Source organism: Lipotes vexillifer, unplaced genomic scaffold (genome assembly GCF_000442215.2).
Source record: "Lipotes vexillifer unplaced genomic scaffold, Lipotes_vexillifer_v1.1 scaffold1706, whole genome shotgun sequence".
In the NCBI taxonomy this organism is placed as follows: Eukaryota; Metazoa; Chordata; class Mammalia; order Artiodactyla; family Lipotidae; genus Lipotes; species Lipotes vexillifer.
The window spans coordinates 332948-346754 of NW_006772773.1; the positions used below are offsets into that span (position 1 = coordinate 332948).

The following is a 13807-nucleotide window of genomic DNA, read 5'->3' on the forward strand; positions in this document are numbered from 1 at the left end:
TTTTCATGGGTCAAGTAAAGAATCATTATGAGTCATATATGTATAATCTTTCACTGTTATGGTATGATTACTGCACACCGTCCATAGGGCTTTGATGAACACATACTTTGCTTGCTAGCTTATTATTTATTTTTGCGGTACGCGGGCTTCTCACTGTTGTGGCCTCTCCCGTTGCAGAGCACAGGCTCTGGATGCGCAGGCTCAGCGGCCATGGCTCACAGGCCCAGCTGCTCCGCGGCATGTGGGATCTTCCCGGACTGGGGCACGAACCCGTGTCCCCTGCAGTGTCAGACGGACTCTCAACCACTGTGCCACCAGGGAAGCCCGCTAGCTTATTATTGCTTCAAGGATAGCTGTAGGCAGTTTTCATTTGTTGCAGTTTGGGCATGATTTCTTAATTTTTAGAATTTTTGATGTTTTAGAATTTTAGAATTACCTTAGATAAGAGAGGCAACATAATTAGATTTTCTTTCTCTTCTTTTTTGTTCGGGTCTTCTGTGGATAATTAACAAAAAAATATGTTTAATGTCCTGTGCCTTTACAAGTAATATAGATATTTCTATTAATAAAAAACTAGTCATTACAGTTTCAGATGTGATAATGGTCTCTGTAGTGTTCCTGAGGAAAGTGTCTGCTTTTTCCTAGGTAAAATTTGAGGTCCCAGCTAACTTCATTTCTGCTTATTTTAGATTATATTATTTCTGTGGCCAAGCATTTAATAGTGTTCAAGTCGTATATTAAAGCCATCCAGACATATTCTTTGCTTTTGTTTGAATCTGTTACTATTGCTATAGAGACAGATGTAAATAGATTGTAATTATGAGCTAAGCATCACAGAAGATTAGAGGATGTTTAGACTCTTAGATTGTGGAGCATTAGATCACCTGGACCTTAGATAATGTGAAGAATATCTTGCTTCCTAATTGATTATTAATCTTTAATTATAGTATGATCGAAGGCTTTATAGATCCAGAACACATCACTCCTCATTCATTTGGTGTAGATATAAGTTCAGAAGTTTCTAGGTGAGAATTTTTGCATACTGTACCATATTGATATAATTACAAATAGATAAGAGAATGAAATGATGCCTGCTGTACCATTTTGAAATAATTACTAACATCTTGACCAAAAACTAAGAGAGTAGAAGATTTTCCTCTAACAGTTGTGTTTTAAAGACATGCAGGAACTATTTTAGAACAAGTCTTTTCTGGAAAAAGGAAGTAGTGGATATATTATTGAAAGATGTAGTTCTTGCTCATTTTCAGCCTCTAGCAGATCTCTCATAGCATGTGAAATGCTTCTAATTCTCTCATAGAAAAGAGTCATCCAGTTGTCTTCGGAATTTATTTTACAGAAGTTGAACAGTGTTTTTAGTGTTTACAAATCGTATTGAAATAGGAGAATGATATAGCACAAATTTGCTTTAAAAAAATTCTCCAGTATTAGAATTTATCTCCTTGTTACTTGTTGAAAGCAAAGGCCAATAAAGTTGTCTTAAAATAGGCAAGTCAGTTGTAACGCCTGTTTTTTATGGATTTCCCAAATATAGTTTTGTTATTAAGGTTGTGAGATGCTTGATAAAAGGCAAATGTCATTGCTGAAAGGGAATGAATGTAAATCCAAATAAATATAAACACAGTTTAATGTGTTATTTTCTTTATAGAGACAATGATCAGTTTATTTCGACATGATAGTGCCTGTTCCCTAATTTAGGTTATAAAATTGATTTGCTTGTACAACATTGAGTCCCTTCTATGTTTTAAGGAATCATCCCCAAACAATCATTTTATAAAACAAAACTTACTTTGATTTTTAACTTTTATTTCTAAAGAAGCATTTTTGTTAGGGTTTAATTATTAACATCAACTCTCTGATTTGTTTGGAAATGAAATGTTCACAATACTGTTATTTCACATTTAATGAAGAATGACAGGAGTTTGCTCTATCTATGTTAGAATTACTTTTTTAACCCATACTTTCCACAGTTTTCTTAAATCCATTCTGGATCATTAAATTTAGTCCAAGAAATATATTCCTAAGCCAAATTACGTACTCTGTACACCTAATCAGAATGATTGCACAGGTCTCAAACTCAGATGCCTGTAGGGACCAGGCAAGTAAAATGAACGTGAGAACTGTCCTGGGTTGTAACACCATAGGGAGGGGACCATGGCTGACTAGACATTACATGTCCCTTAATTACAGCATTTGGATGAATAACTGTGCTGATGACAAATGTGTCTGGGGGCTGAGGGATAGAGTGAGATCGGCTTTAGAGTTTAAATTTTCTGAAAACCTCCAGAAAGCTTTTAAAGTAGAATTAAAAAGTAGGATCAAAATACTCAGCTCATAGACATCTAATTTGTTTCTTTCTTGATTAATGTGTGTTTTTTATTTATATGCTTCCACCTAGTGCACGGATCTCTGCATGTAAATATAAATCTTCCTCAGCTCCACCTTTGGTATCAAGTAGAGTCACTGTTGCTTCACAAACACCTGGGCCAACAGCTCAGCCAACCAGGAGAAACGAACCCAGGGCTCAGTTATCACATTATTCCAGTTCTGTTAGGGAAATGCTCCAAGATGAAATGTTTAAATTAGTTCAGGTAAGCACATCTTCATATAAACAAGTAAGTCTATACATGATATATGTGTAAGGTTTTAAAATATGAACAAACTTCCAGAGACGGACAAGTTAAAATTAAATTGCAGGGCTTCTCTGCTTTGGGCACTCTTGCTTTGTTATTCAGAAGTCCTAACTCTAGGGACTAGAGTCTAGGCTGAGTTCCCTACTTCCCATGATGACTTTTTTTTACTGAGCTCTTGGGGATGCAGAGCTGCTCACAAAAGTGAGGTGGGGGATAATCAAACCAGACCAGCGGCCCCTGCTCAAAGGTGCGCAAAGTTTATTTTCTAACACAGCCTGTCACATCACATTTATCATCCCCAAACCAAATGTTGGCTTGGTTTGAAATTGCCAGCTGCATTTTAAAGTATTGTTCACTTTGCCTTCCATCATCTTTTTCTCACCTGGTTATCCTTTCCTCTGTCTACCAACAATTTTTAAATATTTCCCTTTTCTGTTTTATTCCTTAAACATTAATTTCCGTCAGATCTTATCTTCTCTTCATCTTTTCTACATTCACTTTCATATCCTTTTTGTTTTTAATCATACAATTTTCTTTTTTATTTATTTATTTTATTTTTCGCTGCGTTGGGTCTTTGTTGCTGTGCGTGGGTTTTCTCTCGTTGCGGCGAGCAGAGGCTACTCTTTGTTGCAGTGCATGGGCTTCTCACTGCAGTGGCTTCTCTTGTTGCGGAGCATGGGCTCTAGGCACATGGGCGTCAGTAGCTGTGGCACACGGGCTCAGTGGTTGTGGCTTGTGGGCTCTAGAGCACAGGCTCAGTGGTTGTGGCGCACGGGCTTAGTTGCTCTGCGGCATGTGGCATCTTCATGGACCAGGGCGTGAACCCATGTCCCCTGCACTGGCAGGCAGATTCTTAACCACTGCGCCACCCTGGAAGCCCTCATATCCTTTTATGTGATGCAGTATACCATTTTTGTATGGATAATTCTGGGCACTAATTTTGTGAGTTTTTCAAATATGTGTACAGATTTTTATAAATATGACTCTTTTGTAATTAACTCATGTACAGCCTCATCCTGTATAGTTTAACAGTGAATGAGCCTGTGTGGTGCCTAGGCTCACAGCCAGGCTTGTGTGGTATTCCCATGACTTTGTGACTGATTGGTGTCTTCCCGTGTGGACTGTGGCCTGGCCAGAGACCCTCACACATCCCACTATGGGGCAGCCAGGACTGTTCCCATCCTCCTAGCATGCCCATACCCCTCCTCATGCCCTGCCCACACCCCTCCTCCAATAGAGACCTATGCCCTCCGTGACAGCTCCCCATGTGCTGTTGCTGGGATGTTTATACTAAAAAAAAAAAATCTTTAAACTATGGGTCCTGATGGGAATACTTTTTCAGCATGTCCCACTGTCCCATGGAACTTTTTGAAATTGATTTTATTCTTATTTTTCTGAGTGTCTTCTTTCCCTTTTCTATTTACTAGCATGACCTATTTTACCTGCTTAAAGTTTTAGAAGCATTTGTCAAACTTGTTTTTTGGATTACCTAGGGACATTGCTGGTCACTGCCCTGTATATTTAACAAATTCTCCAGATAATTCTGGAGAAGATTAAGAATCACTGTCTTAGAGAGTCATCTTTACCTTCTTTCACTATGCATATCCAGTGTTTTACTATGCCCTCTTGACTCTTTTGCCCACATTGTATGTCAGTGTAGTTACTTGTTATTTCTATAGTGGTAGCCAACCTTAGGTTCTTAGAACTTCATACTTCCATTGTCTCATATATGCATTTCTGAGACATTTTCCCCCAGATATTGTTTTAATACTCTTATTTTCCTGCTTTAAAATCTTCAGTAAATTTCGGGCACAAATTTGTATACTATATGATATCAGTCATGTTTTAAAAATACAAAGAATGGAACTTCCCTGGTGGCGCAGTGGTTAGGAATCTGCCTGCCAATGCAGGGGACATGGGTTCGAGCCCTGATCTGGGAAGATCCCGCATGCTGCAGAGCAGCTAAGCCCATGCACCACAACTACTGAGCCTGTGCTCTAGAGCCCGTGAGCCACAACTGCTGAGCCCACGTGCCACAACTACTGAAGCCCATGTGCCTAGAGCCCATGCTCCGCAACAAGAGAAGACACCACAGTGAGAAGCATGCGCAGCGCAATGAGGAGTAGCCCCAACTCACTGCAACTAGAGAAAGCCCACAGCAACGGAGACCCAAAGCAGCCAAAAATAAATAAATAAATAAATAAATAATAAAAAAATAAAAATACGAAGAATGAAAGGATATACACTAAAAAATGTCAATACTAGTTATCTTTGGGAATAAAATTATGAATCATTTTTCTTTTTTATCCTTTTTCTTCTGTAATAAGCATATATTTCTTTTGTAATTGAAGGGACCTACATTTTCTTTTTAAAACCCGCAGTGTTTCCTTATTGGCTTGTTTTAAGAAGTGCAAATTCCTCTGTTGGGCTTGAAAGACCCCCATGGACAGCTTTTTTTTTTTGCGATATGTGGGCCTCTCACTGTCGTGGCCTTTCCCGTTGCCGGATGCGCAAGCTCAGCGCCCATGGCTCACGGGCCCAGCCGCTCCGCGGCATGTGGGATCCTCCCGGACCGGGGCACGAACCCGTATCCCCTGCATCGGCAGGCGGACTCTCAACCACTGCGCCACCAGGGAGGCCCTGGACAGCTTTTATATTCCCTCTTTTCCCACCATACTCTCACAAGTCCAGTGGTTCTCAAAGTGTGGGCCCTGAACCATTAGCATCAGCATCACTTAGATATTAGGAACACAAATTCTCAGGCTGCCATCCCAGACCTACTGGAGTCAAACTCTGGGGATGGGGCTCAATAAAGAGTGCTTTTAGAAGTCCTGCAGGTGGCTCTGATGCATGCTACAGTTTGGACCACTCTACTCACTTCTCTTCTCATTAGCTATAAATTTCCTGCTCCATCTAAGCCAGTGTCCATGCTAGTGGTTCCCAAGCTTTTCTGTACATTGAAATCACCTAGTCATCTTAAAAAATACTAATCCTGGCTCACATCCCCTGGATACTCTGATTTTATTGGTGTAGGGTGTGACCTGGCCATTGGGACTTTTTAAATGCTCCTCAAGTGATTTTGTTATTCAAGGTTTGTCAGCCACAGTGCATACCTTTGCCTTTCACTTGGTCAGCCCTTCCACAGGAATTCTTCTCTCTTCACCTGTTGCTAATCTCTGCTTTTTTCTTTCCTGAAAAACCTGGCCACAACACACCCATTTTAGGAATTCTTTAATTATACTCACCCACTCCATCAGACCACTCCTTTATGGTCCCAGGGATGTTAATGTAAACTGCTTTACAGATAGTCCCAAGTCTCACTAGGAGTTCATATTCCTAGTTGACAGCTCCTTGAAAACAGGAAGCTATTCTTCTTTTCCTTTTTAAAAAAAATCTCTCCCAGCTCTGCTTCCTATTCAGCATTTATGGGTCCAGCAGTTACTAAGACGGAAGTATGACTATTCTGGAATACTCAGATAATTATTGTTGCTTCTTTAGGTTCTTTTCATTATATTTTAAGATGTTTCCTTAATTTTTATTTTATCTTAGCTGCAACAGGTCAACTTCATGAGCCTAATGCAAATAGTAGGATCATCCTTTGCTAACCACCCGGATATACATCAACTTCTACAGCAGTCTCAGTCTGTGCATTTGGTGGGAAGCCAAGGATCAAACCCCACAAGAGGCAGTCTTGATGTTGAAGACACCAGTAGAAATCTGAAGGAGAGATTTTTCGTTAAACCACAACCCATGGGAGAGTACACCAGAGAGCCTGGCAAGAACAGCCCACACTGCCATAAAGGAATTGTGCAATCTGATGAAAATAGTAATGGAAATTTACAGGTAATGCATTTTAAAATACCATTAAAGTTGTCCTAGTAGTTCAGTTGTTGGTTATTTGAGTAAATAACTTATTTAGTAATTATATTCCACCTCCTCCAAAACATATTGAACATCATTTAAAAAGTAGGAGTTGGTAATGTATTTTAATCTTACATAATATTTTTTTCTCTTCCAGAATGTTCCACATAGGAGTGTTTCTTTTTGTCAGTTAGAAGGCCAAACCCAGAATAGAGGACTAACTCCAGCATCTCAGAGCTTACCAACCACTTCATTGTCTCCAGCCCCTGCTGGAAATACTCACCTCCACCTTTTGTCCACGTCTTCTGCCATTCTGAAGACACCTGAACTTATCCCCACTGCAAACACTTTCAGACCTGGTGATGGTTTTCCTTTGCTTCAATTTCAGCCCAACCCTGAATTTAAGCCCCTTTCCTTCCATACAGAAAGAGTTCCTCAAGTTCCCTTCAGTCCTCCGCCACAGCCAAGAGTGGCTTGGGGATTATCTGATTTCTTCCAGCCTCCCTTGCCAAAGAGAGCAGTGGACACTACTTCAATGTCCCATTTGAATTTGAGCCAGTATAATACTGAAGCCATAAAAAAAGCAGTTGAGCAGAAGAAATGGGCAGAAACAATAATTACAGAAATTCCTAAGCATGTGAACTTGGATCAGTATGTTGGACAAGAAAACTTGACACCTCAGCAGGACTCTGCAACATTTATAAAACCAGAAAAACTGTTGGATGTTAAGCCAGGGCCCTTTGAGGTATCTCCTCAGAATTCTTTTGGACTTCCATTATTGCACCTGCAACTTAAACCTCCTTCTGTATTTTCCTCTGCCTCAAGAGCATCAGTTACAGTTCCATCAATACCTATTAGAACTGTAGCAGAAGAAAGCAAGTACCCAAGACTATCACTACTTCATTCATGTCTATCCCAAGAAAATATGGTAAGGATTTTTGCAGAGTGATGCAAAAGCACAGTCCTACCTTTTTCATACCATAAATATACACTCAGTGAAAAGCTCTTACGCACTTTTTTTTTTTTTTTTTTTTTTTTACGGTACGCGGGCCTCTCACTGTTGTGGCCTCTCCCGTTGCGGAGCACAGGCTCCGGACGTGCAGGCTCAGCGGCCGTGGCTCACGGGCCCAGCCGCTCCGCGGCATGTGGGATCTTCCCGGACCAGGGCACGAACCTGTGTCCCCTGCATCGGCAGGCGGACTCTCAACCACTGCACCACCAGGGAAGCTCACACACTTCTTTTTAAAGAAATAATGCTTCTGTTATTGAAAATAACATACAAAATTTGGTTTAAAATAATAATGGAGTACCTTAAAGGTTTTAGGTCTTTTTCGTGTATCAGTACCAGAGTTTTCTAGACTCTTTCAAAAAGATGTTTCTGAGATTCTGCTCAGAGAAGAAATAAGAAGTAAAATAAAATGACCAGTGTTCTTGAGTGTGTGTGTGTGTGTGTGTGTGTGTGTGTGTGTGTGTGTGTGTGTGTCTCTGTCTGTCTGTCTAGAGAGAGAGCATTGTTTGGGGTTCCTAGCAATTGTGATATGATTCCCTTCAAATCTACTACAGGTTAAAATTGTTAAATTTAGACCCAGATCTGTAAGTAGTTTTACTTATATTAAAAAATTGTATCTTTTTAAAATACTTTAAACACAAAGATTAAATCTTTATAAACCCACCAAATCATCTTTAAAGTTGTAACCTTTGATTTATGAAATTAAGATTGTTTAGGTTCTAGTTTTGTAAGTCAGTACAGTTGAGTAATTGAGTAATTCATTCTCTGGTACACTTTTAAGATTTGAAAATGGTGCTGGGAAAAGAAATGGTCATTCCTTAGAAAAAGTACTTATCGTGCCTTCCTTTCTTCTGAACGTATTATGAACAAAAAAGAAAGGATTAAAGGAGTGGAGAAGTAGACATTTTGGGAAGGTTCTAAAAGAAATATTTTTAATTAGAATAGTATAATGAACCCCCAAGTTACCATCACCCAGCATCAGTGATTATCAACATATTGCTAATCTGTTCCATCCATAATCTCCACCCGTGTGCATCCTCCCTATTCCAAAGAATTTTAAATCAAAGCTAGACGTTATATAACTTCATTTATAATTTTAAGAAGGAAGATTTTTAATATGAAAAAGAAATTAAGAAGATGAGGACTTTTAACATAATTTCTGAAATAAAATACCCAGTAGAAATTTTCAGGAAATGATTTCTAAAATCATTTGTACTTTAAGATCTGCGTACTCGTCTTACCAGTCCAAATCAATTTGTTTTCTTTGATATGTTCTATTTCTTGCACGTCTTAGTTTAATTTAAACCAATGTTTTTCTCAATTTTTTATTAACATATTGCCTAATTGAGGTTTGTAATTTTAAATTACTATGCTTCGTTTCTTTCTTATAGTACCAAAGCCCACAACTTATTCCACTTGAAAACCTTATTGCATTTAAACAAATGCAACAAAAATTAACGCATAATTTATTTGAACAAGGCGATCCTGGACACCTCCAGCTTCTACAGGTTGAAATAGAATCATCTGAATTGAGACAAGGAAAGGACAGTAAAAAAAGGCAAGTTTTAAGTGAAATTTTATTTGAGCATGTACCTGCAAACGTACCTGCAAGTTTATCATTAGTGACAATAATATAGTTATAAGATGGAAGTTATCTGGTTCAACCTCCCAGCCTGACACAATTGCGTATTCAGTTTCCTTGTCAGGTGTCATGCATTTGAACACATCTTGTGATGAGAAAAACTCCTATAATGTGAGAAACAAATACTATTATTTTTTACACTTTATTAAGGAATTCTTTCCTGGCATTCATAGGCTAGAGGTTTCTTTTTACATTTTTCTCTAACAGGATGAGCAGTCATCTTTTGTAGCACAAATATTTGATATCATGAAATCATCCATATACTGTCCAATACACTGAAGTAACGTTTTTGTTATTCTTCTTACCATATCCTCCAGACTCTTACAGGAAGCAGTGATGTGAATTGTTTCAGGGCACTAAGAAATGCGCATGTAAAAAGCAAGGCTGTGACTTCTAATGAAGAGCATTTATAATGTTTTACTCATAATGGATGTTCAAAACATGTATTAACTGGTAGATTATTACTTAGTTTAGAAAATACTTTAAAAATTTCACATTTATGAGACCCTAAAATCTACTACCAGTGCTCTCTTTCCAGAAATGGTCTTTCCTTCCATCTTTTCCAGGTAAACCCTCTTCAAAGTAAGTTTTCCCCTTAACTTTTTGGGCTCTCCTTCCTCCTTGCTGGGATTTCCTCCTTGCTGAGGTGACTGAGTTTGCCTAACTTCTTCAGATAGGTGAATAGAGGTATCCAGTAGGGTTTCTGGGGCCAGCTTAGAATCTGCAGAAAAGAGAATTTGAAAATTACCTAAAAGGTGTAACTCTAACCTGGGACTCTAGTGACTAACACAAAGTCAGTTCAGTAGTAGAGGAACTAGAAATAACTTTCATGGGTCCCTGACTTCTGCTTATATTTGCTTGTACTCTAGCAGAATATCTTGCTAATTTAATTAAATGGCACTGAAAATAATTTATTGACAAAATTTTGATAACTGTCCCACTGCATAGCATGATACAAATGAAAAACTGATGTTACTAAAATAGTAAAAATATATTTTACACTATCGTTTTTAATAGACAAAGACGACGAGCTGAAAAAGAGCTGCAAGAAAAAAGATCAGAGAAACTAAGGAGAAAACCAAGTGTGACTTTGCAGCCAGAGGATTTTATCATTAATGATAATGATTCAGAAATAGTTATGAAGCCCAAGGTATAGAAAAACTATAATACATTCTTCTCTGGTCTGCATGTACACAGAGTTTGCAATGTCTGTGGTTTATCTAGTCGTCTGATTGCTGGAAGCTTTTGATTGTGACTAGGAGAATCTTAACATCATTAAGCACATAAATCTCTGCTGCATCCCTCTGTGCAACAGTAGGCACACAGTTGTGAATGTGAAAAGCAACTTGTTGGTAAATCAAAAACTAGTTTAGAGCATCTGCTTGTGTGACTTATATTTGAAATCACTTTTCCTTTCTTCTATGACATCTTAATGCGTATCATGTTATTTGGGTTTCTCCTATGATAGTTTCACCTGTTTTAGGTGCCTCTAGGATTTCCCAAACATAGGTTTGTTATGCAACCTATATTTTATATCAGATCTTTGCAAACATTCCTTCTAAATTTGGTGACTACCTGTATTTGCAACAAGAGTTTAAATAAACAGAAATAGTTTTGTGTACTTGAATCTTAGCACCCTTTTTTCAGTAAGTCCTCAAGAACATGTCTAGAGGCACTTAGTAAAATGTTGAGTCCATGAACAGTTTTGATATTATTTGTGAGTTAAAGCTAGTCTTGCAGGAGAGAATTACATATTGTAATTTAGTAACTGCATTAAATTGGTAATCCTCTTTTTTATTGTTTGACTTGTGAATTTCGTAAGCATCTTTGTGGAGTTACTTTGATAGAGTAAATAATTTGATAGAATAAATATTTCTAGAATTAAAGGATTTTAAACTATACCTAAAAAATCAACATTTCTCATAGCTATTGAATATTTTTTTTCAAAATAATGACTGTCTTTGAGTTAATTATAACTTGATCATTTGGGGATTCATTTAGGAGCAACAAGAACATCATGGTTCCCAGCCTTTGGAAGACTTTGACATTCCTTTTGGTATGTATATGCATGATTAATGTCACATCTCCATTCACAGTTAAAATCAGCTTTCTAAAAATATGTAGATACCTACCCACTTCCCAGGGATACTGGGAAAAGCGGAAATGTTTATGTAAGTGTTGTATCTTGTAAGCACTGTTAAAATGTTAGTTATGATATATGAAAAAAATACAAAAATATGTAGATAAAAATGAGACCAAATTGCTTTCATGTTATCTTTGACAGGATGGTGTTTATGTGTGTATGTATGTGTATGTGTTTGTTTTGATGTGTTATCCGTTAGAGCAGTGGTTGACAAAGTATGGCCCACAGACCAGAACTGGATTACACCTGCTTTTGTGAATCAAGTTTTATTGAAACACAGGCATGCCCATTTATTTACACATTGTCTATGACAGCTTTCACATTGCAGCAGGTTCCATTTGTTGCAAAAGGGACCACATGGTCACAAAGCCTAAAATATTTATCATCTGGCCCTTTACAGAGTTTACCAACCCCTATAGTAGAGCAAGGCAATTAATTAGAATCTCAAATAAGATATTGATATATAAGGCCTAAAAGGAAATGATTGGCGAACACGCCTGGAGTCAAATTAATCATAGAAAATACATGTACATTAAAGTAAAGGAATCAGTTCAGAAAAAAGAACTTGTTTATAGATAGTAAATTCTTTTCTTTCTTGAATTGGTCAATTCATTTCTTGCCACTGAATGTACACTTTCTCCAAGCCTTTCTCTTCAGTATTTTTCACACATACACACACAAACGCTCTTGTGCCTCTGCAACCATTCACTCTCATGACTTCAGCTCTTAAATTTTTTTGGTGACATTCAAATATACATCTTCCCTCTCTTTCTTTTCTACTTTCCCCTTAAATTCAACATGTTCACGGGAGTTCTTTGGTGGCCTAGTGGTTAGGATTCTAGGCTTTCACTGTGGTGGCCCCGGGTTCAATTCCTAGTTGGGGAACTGAGATCCCACAAGCTGGATGGTGTGGCCAAAACAAAAACAAAAAAAACATGTCCACATTTTAAACTGGCATTTTCCTATTAGTGATATCACCACTCATTTGATTGGACAAGATTTTTACCTTGGAAGTCACCCCTGATTTATCCCTCATGTCTGTTACCCCATTCCTTCACTTAATCCTTGACCTGGTGCTCCCTCCCTTTCTCGGTGCCACGACCCAGCATCAGGCCTCTGTGTGCTGAGCAGTTGTCTCCTCACTGACCTGCTTAGCTTCCATTTCTCAGCTTCTTAATCTGTCTGGTGTTCTTCTTTTCCACGCACTTGTCTTAAAACCATTTTCCTTTTCATTCTTGATAACATTCTTTCTCTTCATAAAGGTAGTACATATTCACTGGAGAAAATTTAGAAAATGCAAGTAGAAAATAAGACCAATATTAAAATCTCCAATAATCCTTCTGTCTAGAGATAACCAGTGTTAATATTCTTCTAGGGTTTACTTTCTGAATATCCCTACTCTCTCTATATCTATAAATTATATATATGTGTGTGTGTGTGTGTGTATGTATATATTTATATATAAAAAGAATACCACCTCTACTTGTTTATAACTTACTTGTTTTTATATACTAGTATTAAGGTATATATCTTCCCATTTTACTAGATATTCTTCTACAATGTCATTTAAAATGACTGTGTAGTACTCCAGTGAATGTATATTGTGTCATTCCAAACAACAGTTCTCCACTTCTGTGACATCTGCTGGGTGTCCTATAATTCAATTCCATTCTAACACTAATAACCTAGAGTTAGCACAGACCCCAGAGGTTAAGGAATCAGTCCCAAAAGACTCCCTATTTCCTTTAGACACCAGCTGCAAATGGGGTCCCCCAACACCTGCATTTTTGTCTGGTCAAATATAAATTCAGGGTTTCCCATGACACCCCTGCCCCCTACCACCAGGTTTACTAATTCTCTAGAGCAACTCTAGAACTCACAAAAGCACTTTATTTGTGGTTACAGTTTCATTATAAAGGATACAACTCAGGAACAGCCAAATGGGAGAGATGCATAGGGCAAGGTATGGGGTTTGAGGACACAGAGCTCCCACACCCTTTCTGGGTGCACCAACTCCCAGCACATCCACTTAATCATCAACCTAGAAGCCCCCTTAGCCTCGTTGTCTCAGGGTTTTTACTGGAATTTCATTGCGTAGTCATGATTGATTACATCATTGGCCATTGGTGATTGAACTCCAGCTGCTCTCCCCTCCATGGAGATAAGGCGGGGCTGATAGTTGGTTCCTCTGGTGACCAGCACCCATCCTGAAACTATCTAGGGGCCTGCCAGGAGTCATTAGCCTAAACTCAGATATGATCAAAAGGGGCTCATCATGAATAACAAAACATACTCCTACCACTCAGGAAAATCCAAGGGTGTAAGGAGTTTTGTTCCTGGAACCAAGGACAAAGACCAAATATAAATATTTTTATTATACTACCAAGTGCCATCATGGATACTCTTTTATTCTACTTAGACTCCCTGGGTACTCTCCCAGGAATATCCACATCAAAACCTAAACTCCCATAATAGTCTTTGGACTTTGATTCTACTTCCTG

The 13807-nt window shown here is 38.2% G+C and overlaps 1 protein-coding gene across 1 annotated transcript in view; it reads left to right on the forward strand.

The window, feature by feature from the left end:
* The window catches only part of CPLANE1 (ciliogenesis and planar polarity effector complex subunit 1), a 128388-nt gene that overhangs the window by 49664 nt on the left and 64917 nt on the right, over window positions 1–13807 (forward strand). The window contains exons 30-36 of the mRNA XM_007447916.1: window positions 948–1025; window positions 2417–2609; window positions 6201–6494; window positions 6670–7440; window positions 8913–9079; window positions 10181–10313; window positions 11165–11219. Coding sequence (XP_007447978.1) covers window positions 948–1025; window positions 2417–2609; window positions 6201–6494; window positions 6670–7440; window positions 8913–9079; window positions 10181–10313; window positions 11165–11219 — 1691 coding nt within the window. The remainder of the gene's footprint in view (window positions 1–947; window positions 1026–2416; window positions 2610–6200; window positions 6495–6669; window positions 7441–8912; window positions 9080–10180; window positions 10314–11164; window positions 11220–13807) is intronic.